The sequence below is a fragment of the Postia placenta genome (assembly GCF_002117355.1).
Source record: "Postia placenta MAD-698-R-SB12 unplaced genomic scaffold POSPLAscaffold_16, whole genome shotgun sequence".
In the NCBI taxonomy this organism is placed as follows: Eukaryota; Fungi; Basidiomycota; class Agaricomycetes; order Polyporales; family Adustoporiaceae; genus Rhodonia; species Rhodonia placenta.
Window position 1 is genome coordinate 4,607 of NW_020169847.1, and position 14,085 is coordinate 18,691.

At 51.8% G+C, this 14,085-nt stretch overlaps 3 protein-coding genes across 3 annotated transcripts; 2 read left to right on the plus strand and 1 right to left on the minus strand.

The window, feature by feature from the left end:
* Positions 1 to 3,457: 3,457 nt before the first annotated feature.
* Positions 3,458 to 4,504, plus strand: POSPLADRAFT_1155285 (hypothetical protein; the record flags this gene model as incomplete). Its single annotated transcript, XM_024486930.1, has 3 exons — positions 3,458 to 3,537; positions 3,713 to 3,809; positions 4,307 to 4,504. Coding segments are annotated over 3 exons (375 nt in total), but the record flags the coding sequence as incomplete, so codon positions are not given.
* Positions 4,505 to 5,946: 1,442 nt separating this feature from the next.
* On the minus strand, positions 5,947 to 12,001 carry POSPLADRAFT_1155335 (hypothetical protein; the record flags this gene model as incomplete). Its single annotated transcript, XM_024486935.1, has 20 exons — positions 5,947 to 5,991; positions 6,069 to 6,088; positions 6,180 to 6,242; positions 6,361 to 6,675; positions 7,105 to 7,129; positions 7,201 to 7,227; positions 7,377 to 7,463; positions 7,822 to 7,984; positions 8,013 to 8,182; positions 8,220 to 8,253; positions 9,119 to 9,160; positions 9,917 to 9,935; positions 9,959 to 10,196; positions 10,251 to 10,382; positions 10,435 to 10,650; positions 10,711 to 11,022; positions 11,079 to 11,233; positions 11,285 to 11,361; positions 11,414 to 11,741; positions 11,797 to 12,001. The coding sequence occupies 20 exons, from the start codon at positions 11,999 to 12,001 to the stop codon at positions 5,947 to 5,949; spliced, it is 2,673 nt and encodes an 890-aa protein (XP_024334646.1).
* A 580-nt stretch (positions 12,002 to 12,581) lies between these two features.
* On the plus strand, positions 12,582 to 14,073 carry POSPLADRAFT_1121276 (hypothetical protein; the record flags this gene model as incomplete). Its single annotated transcript, XM_024483518.1, has 5 exons — positions 12,582 to 13,094; positions 13,153 to 13,354; positions 13,413 to 13,641; positions 13,699 to 13,819; positions 13,897 to 14,073. Coding segments are annotated over 5 exons (1,242 nt in total), but the record flags the coding sequence as incomplete, so codon positions are not given.
* Positions 14,074 to 14,085: the final 12 nt, after the last annotated feature.

The window sequence follows — 14,085 nt, forward strand, 5'->3', positions numbered from 1 at the left end:
TGTGCTGCTCCTCTTCGCCCAATGCCACGGGTCATTCCCTGTGAGCCGGTCGAGTGGTCGCGAGATCTTAGCAAAGTCTTTGATGAAGCGGCGGTAGAAATTGGAGAACCCCCGGAACTTCTGGACATCCTTTTTGTTCCGGGGTACCGGCCACTCATTAATTCCTTTTAGCTTCGCGGGATCCATCGCTACCTCATCGCCACCAAACACATAGCCGACATAGTCGACCTTGGGAACGTCCCATTCGCACTTCTCAGGCTTCAGGAATAGATCGTTGTCCTGAAGGCGACGAAGAACCTCGCGTGTGACTTTTTTGTGCTCCTCCTTGTTGGTAGAGAAGATGAGTATGTCATCAAGGTATACAAGGATCTTGCCACCGACGATGAGATCGTGGAAGATCTCGTTCATCATCGCCTGGAAGGTCGCGGGGGAATTGGTGAGGCCGAAGAACATCACCAAGGGCTTGTACAACCCTCGGTTAGTCACAAACGCCGCCTTCCATTCGTCACCGGCTTTGATCCGGACGTTGTTGTATCCCCATCGGACATCGAACTTGGTGAAGAGTGTGGCGCCGCAGAGCTTATCTACCATCTCGGCGATCAGCGGCAAAGGGTAGCAGTTTTTGACCGTGATAGCGTTCAGGCGGCGGTAGTCCTGCACGGGTCGAAGCGTCCCTTCCTTCTTTTTGATGAAGAAGAAGGGGGACGAAATGGGTGATTTCGACTCCCGTATGTAGCCCTTTGCTAACTGCTCCTTGAGGAACTTGTCCAGTTCCTCCTGCTCATTGCTCGACAATGGGTATACCTTTGAATGGAATGTCGAATAGCCGGGCACGAGTTCAATTGCGTGATCATACGGCTTCCTTTCGGGTAGCCGTTCTGATGCTTCCTTCGAGAAGACCTTCAGAAACTCGTGGTACTGTTTGGGTACCGACTCCTCGGCAGTTTTGATGACCTTCTTCTTGATCTCTTCCTCAGCGAACAGCTGGGAATACGTGTGCCCCGCTGCGATGAACAGCTGAGGGGCGCCGGGAAGCGTGATACCCTGCTCCCAGGCCTCGATCAAGTCAGCCTCATTCCATTCTACTTCCACCGAATCTTCTTCGGGTTCGAAGTCCGGGAGCACCTTACTTCGGCAGGCACCTATAACTGACCATTTGGATTTTGGCAAACGCCTGCGCGCCGTGGGCCTTACCCCCGTATCACGCGCAGTCGCAGCTTGCTCCATTCGGCCAGTTCTTCTGGCGCTGCATGTTTCAGGGCATCGTGACAATTTGAGGGAGCCCTTCTCCCAATCGATTTCAGGGTTGTGCTCACATAGCCAATCCAACCCAACGATCACATCTTCTGGACCGATGTCCGTGACCGTGAACACCGTCTTTTCGATGTGCTCTCCTATATGCATCTGTAGCACTGCTACTTCCGAGATGCTTCCGTCTTTATTGAGCGTTCCATCGATGTTGTAAAGCGGAATTGGCTCTTTCAATTTCCGCGTTCGTACTCGATTCTCCGTGATGAAACGCTTGTTGATGAACTTCGTGGTGGCTCCGCTGTCCACCATTGCAACTATATCCTTGTGCCGTCTTTCTCCTTTGAGGCGCACCAGGATGTGGAAGTGCTGGGACCCATGGTCCAACTCGTAAACATTCGCGGTCGCCAATACTGTCACGAGTTGATACGGCGTCTAGCCATTTTTTAATTTTTTCCTTTTCGCGGGCTCGAACCTGCGACCTCTGTACTACATACCGGATATGGACGCATCACTATCTACTGTACGATTAGATTAGATGGGGCAGCAGCGCACGGCACAGCCCGGGCTCCGCTGACACAGCCCCTCTGACTCACCGGCCCCCGGGGCCGCGTCAGCATGCTGCGCACGGACCAGCTGCGCACGGACCAGCGCGCACAGCCTCCCCTAAACATCCCCTGTATATAAGCCGGCCTCTGCTGCCCTAGGGACCTCAGTTTCGACCTCTTGTCCCTAGGTCAGTAAGCTCTCTTGTACTTACTTACCTTTCCTTACTAACTAATACATTTCTTGTCCCTAGCCTTAGGTTTGAGCCTCGCTCACCATCGCTTCGGTGAGAACCAGTCGGACGCCCCTCGCTTCTAGGTCTTTTCCTGTCGCTTGACCTCAAGTCGCGACAAATACATTGTACAAATTGTTATTACGAGGCCCGACGCGTGCGGCACGAAGCGCGGACCGAATTAAAAACCCTCCTCCTTCATTGCCCGATAGTGTTCGAGCTCCTCGCGCATCGACTTCACCTGTGCCATTAAGTCCACCAGCTCCGATTGCTCGGATTTCGCTGAAGCGGCACTTATACTTGCCGAGGGTGAAGCGACGGGGGCACTTGTCGCTGCCTGGGTGGAACCCGAGGCAACCGTAGCCCGCGCGTCGGCGCGTTTTGTGTAAGGCTTGTCCTTACAGTTGGGGCACTCGAAACGTCGGTACCCTTGCTTCCCACAGCCAAAGCAAGTGCCGGGGAAGTCTCCTTTTCCGATGGCCACATTGATGCTGGCCGAAGCTGCGTGCGACAAGGGTGCACCACCACGTGCCCCACCGCGACCTCGACCCCGGGCCGAGAAGAAGTTGTTCAACTCGGGCCGACGGGCCCGGCTGATGTCGAGGATCTGCTCGACCTCAGTGGCTCGCTTTTCAGCGGCTCGCCACGTGGTGAAGGTCTCGAGCTCGATCTTGCGATATACGCGGGAGGGGATACCGCTCAGGTACTTGTCGCGTAGTTCCAGGTTCCCATACCCGGAACGGTCCGCCGGACCCTTGAACAGCGCGGAGAACTCCGCCGCAGTGCGTTTTTCGCGGACCGACTTGTCCGCGCAGAGCTTCGCCAGCTCTACCTGGGCTGCTGCCGCATCGTCGAGATTGCCAAAGCGAGCCTTGAAGGCAGCGGTGAAGGCTGCTTCGTTCCTGAAGGGGGTCGTGATCCCTTGTACTCCCATCTGCACTGATGCGAGTTGGGCGAAGTAGGGCGTGGCCCAGGCGCGGGCGTCGCCATCGAGCAGGCTTAGCGCAACTTGTACCTTAAGCTCAATGGTCGTCAACAACGTGTTGATCAACCAGTAGATACGAAGTTGCGACAAGAACCTGTCGCATTCGATGACGGTTTTGCCGTCATAGCGGAGGGGGAGGAGGAGCTTCAGGGTCTCCTTGTCGGGGGCGGCTGCGGGGGACGACATTATCGGCGTTGGGGGGGACGGAGGACGCTGTGGGGGCGGAGGCAGCTGTGGTGGCCTTCCGCTGGTCGAACTTCGAGAGGAGCGAGTGCTCGAGCGGCCTCTCGGCGGAGTCAGCGGTGAAGGCGCCGGAGGAAGTTCGGCGGGGGGGTTACATACGTCAGGGACTGCTGACGCGGGGGCGAACGCTGTCGGCGAGACGGACCCAACAGAATCCTCGGACTTGGACTCCGAGACTCCTTCTTCACCCTCACCCTCCTCAGGCTCAGGCTCTGGCGCAGGGTCTGGAGGGAGATTTCCTCGCGCTTGACTGGACTCAGCGACAGTTTGGGGAAGGCAGGAGGTAGGGGAGACAGGGCGAGAGTGCCGCGAGGCGGATCGAGACGCAAGGGTGCTTCGGGGTCCGAGCGGGTGTTGTGCTCGCCTGATTGCCTTGTAGTGCGGGTAATCTTCCGCGATCGATCAGGGTGTCCGGTTTGGGCACGGCTGCTGCTCGCAACGGTAGATGATAGTCTCAGGGCCGTCTGGGATGTAGACATCGATAAGGTCCTGAGAGTCGAATGCGTGAACTTGGCCTTGGCAGGCAGCCATGTTGGATGGGGGGAGGAAGGGGAGGTGCGCGTACTAAAATGGCCGTACTACACTAGCTTACACTACGGCGCCCGAGAAGACCCTGAGGTTCGCAGTTCACGTGGGGCCCAGTACTGCTTTTGGCTAGTATGCAGCAGAAACCTAGTCCATGCGTCCGTGAGGACAAACACCGCCCACTGAAGTGCAGGTGTTGAAGAGTTCGTTCCTCTAGGAGTGGCAATGTATGTAAGGCTACCTACGTATCGTATGTACCGTAGGGTATCGTAGGGGTGCGCACCACCCGTCCTGTGGGAAAGGAAAGTGAATGTGGGGAGTCCCAAGAGGACGCCGGCAGCTTGGGGAGTTTCGACCTAATGTCGCGACTTGAGGTCAAGCGACTGGGGAAAACCTAAGGGCTGGGGGCGTCCGACTAAGTCTTACCGAAGCGATGGTGAGCTACGCTCAAACCTAAGGCTAGGGACAAGAAATGTATTAGTTAGTAAAGGTAAGTAAAGGATACAAATGAGAGCTTACTGACCTAGGGACAAGAGGTCGAAACTGAGGTCCCTAGGGCAGCAGAGGCCGGCTTATATACAGGGGAGGATAAGGGCAGGCTGTGCGCGCTGGTCCGTGCGCAGCTGGTCTGTGCGCAGCATGCCGATGCGGCCTCGGGGGCCGGTGAGTCAGAGCGGCTGTGTCAGCAGAGCCCGAGCTGTGCCGTGCACTGCCGTCCTATCTAATCTAATCGTACAGTAGATATGATGCGTCCGTATCAGGCAAGTAGTACAGAGGTCGCGGGTTCGAGCCCGTGAAAAGGGAAAAATTAAAAAAACGGTTAGACGCCGTACCAACTCGTGACAACAGAGGGATCTGCTAACTTCACAATTAGGGGTACAAAATTCAGTTTCCAAGGGTCTATACAGAACTCCTGACATTCCACAACAAGTTTGCACTCGAAAAATTTCATTTTATTTGTGTATCTAGTGGACTGCACATAGATGATTTACATATTTTTCCAGGGACAGCTAGCCAAGAAAAAACACAATTCATGGCCAAGTGTTTCAGTGACCAGTGGTGTTTCAGTGACCGGTCCTATACTGTGACTGGGACCGATGGATACCGGTCATCAGGAGCATCATTGCCGTTTATTTGCCACTTTGTTTGGTTGTGGACTAGGGTTTAGTAATCCATCAGGTTCGATGATGACATTTATATATGTGGTTACGCACTGTCCGCGAGCATTGTAGATCATATGCATCAAGCAGATTGCCGCACATACTTCGACTTTCCGAGGAGAACTGTCAATTGATCCCTATTCATGTCACATGCATCTCCGCGGGACCATTGCAGGCAATTGACCGTTGCTGGATAACATTGCGATTTGCAAGAGCAGATCATTCCACCAACTCTTGCTCATCCTTGCCACTTCACTTCTGGTCACTCCCACCTCATGACGTCATGAAAGCCTATTCATTATTCAAATAAGGCAGCGCACTAAGGTGACGAGGCCGACACAAAGGTGAGTCACCAGCGTAGTGTCAAGCTCGCCCCCCTAGGTATTATCAACATTCACTCGCTGGCGAAACGACAAGGTTTCGGGAAGGCGATGACTGTAGCCCAAGTCTGTACCAGATGTGAGGAACGAGAGTACATCTCACGCTCCTCTTGATCATTGAAGGGCTAGGGGACATGTTATTCTTCTTTTCATACCCTCATCCGGGTGGTCATATCATGATGTACAGCACCGAGCTTACTTGATTATGCGTGACAGTGTATAGTGGGTAGGCACGGAGACACGAGCATTGAACGTTGAGTCATCGTATAGCATTGAGAAGGACGAGCTCGAAACTGGACCTTCTTGTAATATATGTGTTTGGAACTGATTGACGACTGGATGCTGTAGAGGCACTGCCGGGGATCTTGTGATAATGCGTTCGAGGATTTATTCCCTGGCTGGCTAGTGGAGCATTGTTAGGGTGTAGAGCGAGTCTCCACGAGCTGACGCAGTTGAACGCAAGGTTTGTGAATAGAGCATGAAATGTATGGACTGGTGAGAGAACGTGGGGATGAAACAGCAAAACACATTGACGGCGTCTGCTATTCAGTGGACGCCAATGTAGGCGTAGATGGAGGGACGACGCCGCTGGCGAAGAGACGAATGGTGCCGGAAAAAGCGGTCGAATCAGCCAACTATGTTGAGCGCGAAGACAAGCCTGTAGATGATAAGCTACCGCATTTGCGTGCGAGGGCGGGCACTATGAGCAGATGTGTCGCACTCTTTGGGCGAGGTTGTGAAATACGCACCGTCTGCCGCGAATGGGCATCTGCAAAAGTATATCCTCAAGTGAAGGGACGGGTTCCACAAGAAAGTCGTGTGAGAGGCATGAGAAAATACTGTAAGACCAAACGACACACCACACACCATGATGACGAGTCCAAAATACAACCACCGCAGACTCAAACCATACGGCACAAGCTCTTAGAGCTGATCATTATATATGCTACACATGTGAGGTGTCCGTCTCAGTGAGCGCATCTGTCACGGAGAGAATGGGATAGAGTAAACAGCGGGCGCGAGAACGCAATGTGTACGGACGGAAAGTGCAGAAAGTCCGGCCAACAGGCATGAATGGACGACAAGACACGGAGGGTCGCCGTGGAGGTGATGCTAGACATCGATGAAGAGAACAAGGGCATGAGATGTGCATTGCGAGCTCCTCCGGCACGGCGAACGCGAGGTCGTCGACGACGTCGACGACAGGGCTGCCCTGGGAGGACCCCGGCGAATCCCCCAAGAGCTCTGATCCCGCGCGGACCCCCCTCCGGGGGTCAGCCCATGGTCGATTTCGGGGGAACTTCACATAACCTCGCCTGATTCCGGTCAGTTTCGGGGGTAAATGGGATTCAACGTCTAAAAATCACAGTAAAAGGCGAGAAATCGCAAAAAAATCGCGCGCGCAATTGTCACAAGGCCGTACATAGATTTAGAAGTACCGACTACTACGCCACTGAGGCCACTGATTGGTACTAATCTCTCTACTTCGGACTTTTGTATTTGCACAAGATCATTAGATCTATAAATTCCTACTTACAGTGTTAGAATGTCTATAATACAGCCTGCTTATTTTTTGGACAACATTATGCACTGTGTGAGCTCTCTAGCAGTATGACGCTCGGAATCAGACACTAATGGCATTCCTGGCATTAGGGGTGATAAGGGGAAAGGAAATGCTGCTGTAGCCTATGCAGGCAAAGATAAGAGACCTGGTATGCAGTGTATGTCCTCAAACTGTATCACGCACCCGATTGAGGTGTTGCAGGTTCTCTGGGTAGCGCTCACAATCCGCTTTTTGTGGTGTCGAACTCTGACAGTGACGAAATGCATGCCAGCATGTCAGGGAAGAGGGATACCTGCATTTGTACTTGCGGGACTGACCCTGGAGACTACTGGCCAGACGACAGCCTGCCAGACATTAGCTCGAACATCAGAAGTGTGCAAGTTATGCCTACCTTGGGTGAGCCCGGACCTTCCACGACCATCGAGGAGAGAGATTATAGCTGTGTTGACTTCATAGCGAGTATACCATTGTATACTTGCTAGTGTGAACTTACAGCTGGCAGGACGGGAAGGAGCTGCAAAAATTCGGACACAGGCAGATTCACATCTGGCTTTAGCAGGTCAAGAATATTGCATGGGGGCTGTATATTGTCTGTGTCATCTAGATCTTCGCAAGGTATTTCGGCCACATCCATAGTCAAGCAACAGTAGTAGGCAATAGATTCCGAAAGACGCAGAGCAAGGGGATCCGTACATAACAAATTTGAGCGCGCTATCGATCCTCTGCACTATGCTAGAGAAATTACCTGATAAGTAAAGTAACATAACGATGAAGTGTTTGGTATCGAGAACCGATAAGTAAAGTAACATAGCGACAAAGCGTTCGGTATCGAGAAGCAATCGAGTGAGACGTCACCAGTATCATCGTACCTTTCCGGCACATTTCGGCACCCGTTCCGAGGCCGGATGGACCTTATGTTCGGGGGTCGAGGATCATACCTCGCCCCGGACGCCTGGTTTCGGGGGCACCTGGCACATAACCTGACCGCCGTCCGGGGCCCGTTTCGGGGGTTTGAGATATAAGTTTTTGGCTCCAGAGGCCCCCTTTTCGGGGTTTTCGGGATCAGAGCTCTTGGGGGATTCGCCGGGGTCCTGCCCTGGGCTGCCGCCAGCCATCTCCACCGGCGCACGCCGGAGCGGACGTTCGGTCGATCGGTCGATCCGCGTCGAGCGTCTCTTCGCCCGCTTGCTCCAAGTCCTCTCCCCGCTCCTTCGTCTCCTTCAACAAGCCATTCTCAGAGATCTTGCATGCCTGTCCAACGTCGGACATATGCTTGACTTCCCTGAGCTCTGCTACCGACTTTGAGATGTGATTTTTCATCTATTCTTGGACTTACTACGGTTATGTTGCCTCTGTTGTGCGGCAGTCTTCTAAGACAGCATTGTCATAATCGGCATCTCAAAGTCAAAGTACATGATGATTCTGTGTGCGCATTTCTCATTTTACTACTCGCCATCTACCGCGGAATATGTATTGCAGTGCATCTTGGGATGCAATAGCTGTCTAACGCAAGATTCTCACTGCACTCGCTATTTTCTTCAACCCACACACTGAGAGACCAGTTCCGCGTGAATTCGCTCCGTTTACCGTGTGAATGTCCGATTTCACACGGCAAGGGTGTGAAAAACGGATGAAACGCAGTTGACACCGTGAATGGATGAAATCCACCCGGCCCTCCTGACGGATGAATTTCACCAGAAAAGCGGCGGGTTTTCATCATGCAGAATGATGAAGGCAAACAATTGATACATTGCATCAATTCTGCTAATGGCTACTAATGTACAGATCGTTTCTGCGCGAGTGTCCATCGACCGCGAATGCAAATGCGCTCTTCAACTCATTGCACCACATATACAAATTACCGGATTTAGGATGAAGGGTGCTCCAACGGGTTGGTCAGCATAAGAGGTAACGTGCAGCACCACACCTCTCTTGCAACCGGACTTGTTGACTCCCGTCACTCAACATCTCTCCTCATGTCATATCGACGACTCACGCTTACGGTGCAATGGACATTGGACCTGGTAGCCATATGCACGGCAAGAAACATGCAAAGTGGAGTATGTTAGGGTCTCCGCATTTGTGAACATTGTTGAAGAGCAAAAAAAGGTGCAGTGTCAGCGTTCAAAGCCAAAGTTCGGTGACTCGAAGGTACATCGTTTAGCGAACAAAGTTGCTCCACGGGTAACGAGTTCGACTTGCAGGTGGAGATGGGACTAGAGAGTAACAACTGACTGTTTGAGTTGATCCAGGTGAGTAGTGGGTTCCTTGCCGAACCTTGACCAGAACTCACAGTATCTCTGAGTGATCAACACAAATGCACTATTAACATTGTTGCTAATAGCTCTCACCTTAGTCTACCACGGTATCGACATGATAAGACAAATATCGGACACATCATGCTTCTGGTAAGCACATGTCTCAATTGCAGGAAATGGCATTAATAATATGTCAGGCACACAGCCCTGTCTTGAACACTTTGCGCGCGATTGGGCAACTGAAGAGGATGAAGAGATCGAGCACGAGAGCACTCGTACATCAGCAAAACGTCGGCGCTTTGATCCCTGTCTGAATCGTCTGAATCAGATCATTCAGACGACTCAGACGCTCAGACAGCCGTCTGAATTAAGGAGGTTCATTTCTGAGCCAGACTCACCAGTCGGCATCAAAGCGCTACCAGACGCACTCAGACCGACACCAGACAACATTCAGATGGGTTTCAGGCACCTTCTAGCTATCGCAGACAATAGTTATATAATCTGTAAAACTAGATACAGATCCTGGAACATGCAATGGAGCAGTGATAGTAGGGTATGAACAGCCGAAACCTTTCGAGGGAGCGAACATGAGAGCTCGAAATCAGTTGCGAGTGCTGTGAACGAGTGGCGTAGTTGGATGCGAGACAAAATAAATGGGGGTGCGCGCACAGCGGCCTGGGAAATGATCGCTTCGGATGGGGTACAGCAGCTACAGATGAGGGTTTGGCCTTGCGCAAAGTTAGTAATACTGGGAGGCCGGATAGCCATTGGAGACTTACAGCTGTACCATCGATCTGGCCTCAGATGCTAGAGCTACAATCAGTGATGAGGGCACGTCCATCCACTGGTCCTGCGGCTTCGTTGAGGTTGGGGAGATTGCGATTGAGAGCGGCGAGGCCATTTGCAGAATCGACAATCACGTCCCACGTCCCCGGCATCAAGGTCTCAATCGAGATCTTGTATAAGTTGAGAACGCGGCTCCATATCTGTTCCGCAAACTTCTCCCTTGGTGTTATGTAGGTGCCGGTAGTGTACATGCCGATTGCGCACTCGACCTATGTCCGTTACATCAGTTGACTTGGAGTGCAATGGGACATGAGTGAACTTACTGCAACAGTCGACATTGCGAGAGCACCTCTGGGGGTGGCCTCAATGTACAAGATCGCCCCTGCTGTGGCATTCATGTGGTATGCAAGTGTCGCAAGGACAAGTTGGGACTGGAATGGTTTGTTCCAAGAGACCTGCGCACAGAAGATGACTCGAATGCATGACTGCTATGATGTGAATACGCACAATGGACCCATCATCTTTGCTAACCTTCACATCACCATATAGAAAGAGGTAGTTGCCAGTGATTTGCTGTGCAACGTAGGTCGCATGGCCTTCGGCTGTGTTTTCGAGCCTTCTCTTCTTCAGTTCTTCCAGAATGTCGAGCTGGAACAAGCGAGCAACGTGATCGGCAGCTGACTTGGCGAAGCCACTGCGCCAGTCATAGATCTTCTGCTGTGTCTACGGGATTAGTTGGTATGGGTCAGATTCCTGGCCAGTGTCATAACATGAGAGACATACTAAAGCATAGACAGCACCCTTATCATTAACCAGGTATAGAATGTCGGGAAAAACCAAGTCCCAGATCTGTTGGAACACCTTGACAAAATTGACGGCTGCAATGTCCCAGGGGTTCGGTAATGTTCCTATGTAATCGAGGACCGTCGGAATGTACTCCTTGCTCCAGCGTGGTTCAGCACCAGCAGGAAGATCAACTTTCACAAACCCGCCATTCGCACCACTGCCTGCCTCGCCAGTGACGGAATTATGTGAAGTGGCGAGCTCAGTCTTGATCATGATTGCTGGATCTTCTCGCTTGATTGCAACGACACCCTATCTCGTTCGGCATTAGCAGAGACATTGAGCTCTCCAATCAATCAATCATTTACCTTTGTGATGTTCTGACTGGAGCGAGCAAGCTCACACTCCTCAGTCCCGTCATCCTCACTTGAGACATACCCACCATAGTCTCGTACATCCATGGCCGTCATGGCCGAGGGTGGTAGTGACACATGTGTGAGGTGTTTGAACTGTGTTCCTGCTGCTGCCCGTAAGATAGATATGGACATATCATAGTTGCAAGATTTGTACTTACCAGGGGACATAGAACTGTCATGCTGAGTCCACCCAGCTAGCAACCCAGAGGGATTGGCAGCCCTTGCTTTCTTTACCCTAGGATGCAAGGTTAGTCAACAGAGTATGATAAGCCAACACATCGACATACACTGTGGGAACTGACGAGTCTTTCGAAGACTTGCGCTTGCCAGAGACCAAGACAATAGGCTTGTCATTGAGATCTGCATTCAGTAGACTGTTGCGGTGAGCATCAATGTCTGCTCGCGTCGTTCGTGACTTCTTGGCCATCTTGGATGTGGTGGACTGCGGTGCAGCCTTAGCAGGCATCTTCGGTGTGGGAGCGTTCGAAGCATGAACCTGTTTAGGTTTGCCGACACCTCCCCGATCGTTACTAGGATGTTCGACAGCACTGTCCAAAATGTTTGCACGCCCACCACCACCAGCGTGCTCAACGTGAGATGGGGAGGAGCCGAATGCTATATGAGTAGTTAGTGTATATTCCATATCATTAGTGCGGAAGAGAATACTGACTCGCAGCTTGACTATGCTCCTCTTCCAAGTGATTTTCCAACTCAGCAAGACGCTGTAGGCTCGCAGCTTGTTGGTCAGCAATTAGCTGCTTTGCCTGAGCAGCAAGATGGCGCTCTTCAGCAATAATATCAGGTGGGCGATGAGGAGTTCCTTTCAAGATGTTTCCGGGATGCTTATTGACATTTGATTGACGGGTATAGACCATGTTGTCAGGATGTGAGAGCAGGTAAGGACGAGAAAGCTATAAGGGGGGGGGATACAAGACAGCAAGTGCAGAAGCAAGTTATAAGCATGCGTAGACTGGTAACGCTATGATGTTTCATGGCAACGGGGCTGAACGATCACACTGGAACAGGGCGGAGTCAAGATAACAAAATCATGTGCACGGACCCGTTGCGCCATGCCATTTTCTAGCACGTTCTCTTATCTAGCACCATACTGGCAGATCTGACTTGTCTTGGATTACAATGATTCCTCAGCACCACCGTCGTCCACACAATTCCTATCGTCTTCAATGCCCTCATTGTCCACGTCTCTGCAGGAATCTTTCAGGGCTCACACAGCACGTCAATGTGGTCCACCGACGTGGAGAACACTCTGAAACTCATCTGGCAGACCCACTCCGAGTCGCTGATGGACCGAACTACGAAGATTTTCAGGCCGCTGAACACCTGGCACCTGACAACAATCAAAGCTACACAATTCGCGAGCATCATCCCTTTGTTACTGGTACATTACTGGTGTCTTCCTGGTGGTTTTGGAGCTGACACTATTTCGGATGCGTAGGTACACCCTGCTCAAAGGATGGTGTCAATTTACCTCCTGGTGCTCCCCCACCTCCTCGTACTTCTGCTATGAAAGGTGATTGGACACCATTCAGTGATCGTGTTGAATTTGAAACTGCCGAATTTCTATTCAAGCGCGAACAGATGTCTCAGGGAAACATCAACGACCTCATGGACATATGGGCTGCATCATTATTGCCTTACGGTGGGAACCCTCCATTTGCAAGTGCCTCTGACATGCACTCTGTTATCGACACTATCCAGCATGGAAATGCACCTTGGCAGTCATTTTCTGCCAAGTACATGGGCGAGCTTCCGCACGACACTCAGCCGCCATCATGGAAGACTGCCGAATATCAAATTTGGTGCCGAGATCCACGTACCGTCGCACGCAATATGCTCGCAAATTCCGACTTTGAGGGTGAATTTGACTATAGCCCCTACCGGGAGTTTGTCGACAACGAGCGACGCTTTTCGAATCTGATGTCTGCCAACTGGGCATGGAAGCAAGCGGTCAGTACATGTTGCCCGAGTTCATCACATTTAGATACTTACATATCCCGCTGTCTAGGATGTCATTGCGCAAGATCCGACAACACACGGCGCGATGTTTGTCCCTCTCATTCTTGGGAGCGACAAAACAACGGTTTCTGTTGCAACTGGCCATAACGAGTACTGGCCGCTATACATGTCCATCGGTAATGTGTTCAACAATGTGCGGCGTGCACACCGTAACGCGATTGCTGTGATTGGCTTTCTAGCCATCCCTAAAAGTAAGTTAGGACCTTCAGCACTTCTTGTAGTTAGGTACTCATATAGCCACTATCACAGGTGAACGGCAGTACGGAAACAGTGCCCACTTCCGCAAATTTCGTCGTCAACTCTTCCACGCAAGTCTCTCTACTATATTGAGCCCGTTACGTGCTGCCATGTCAGTTCCGGAAGTCACGCGCTGCCCTGACGGACATTTCAGGCGGGTGATATACGGTCTAGGTCCGTATATTGCAGATTATCCGGAACAAACACTCGCTGGGTGCATTGTTCAGGGCTGGTGCGTAACGTGAGTACTCTGATTGTCTCATATTAGCAGAGGTTGATGTCAAACCACATTCCATAGCTGCTCTGCGCACAGGTCTGCTCTCGGAGATGGCGGAACCCATGGTCTGCGCACACGCGAGCACACACAAGCATTAGTTGCCGCGCTGGACTTGGTCACCCTGTGGGAGGATTACGGGATTGTGGGTGACATCATTGTAAGTCTTGCTCGTGTTCATGATGTTGTACATGTGCTGATTCATGGAGAATGTGTTTATAGCCATTCACCAATGATTTCCCGCGCGCCGATATCAATCAGCTCATGACCCCCGACCTTTTGCATCAAATTATCAAGGGAACTTTCTATGACCATCTGGTGACGTGGGTGCATGAATATTTGGTGCTCGAGCATGGAGAGAGTGAGGCCAAGAAGATTCTTGACGAGATCGACCGCCGGTACGTGTGCAAG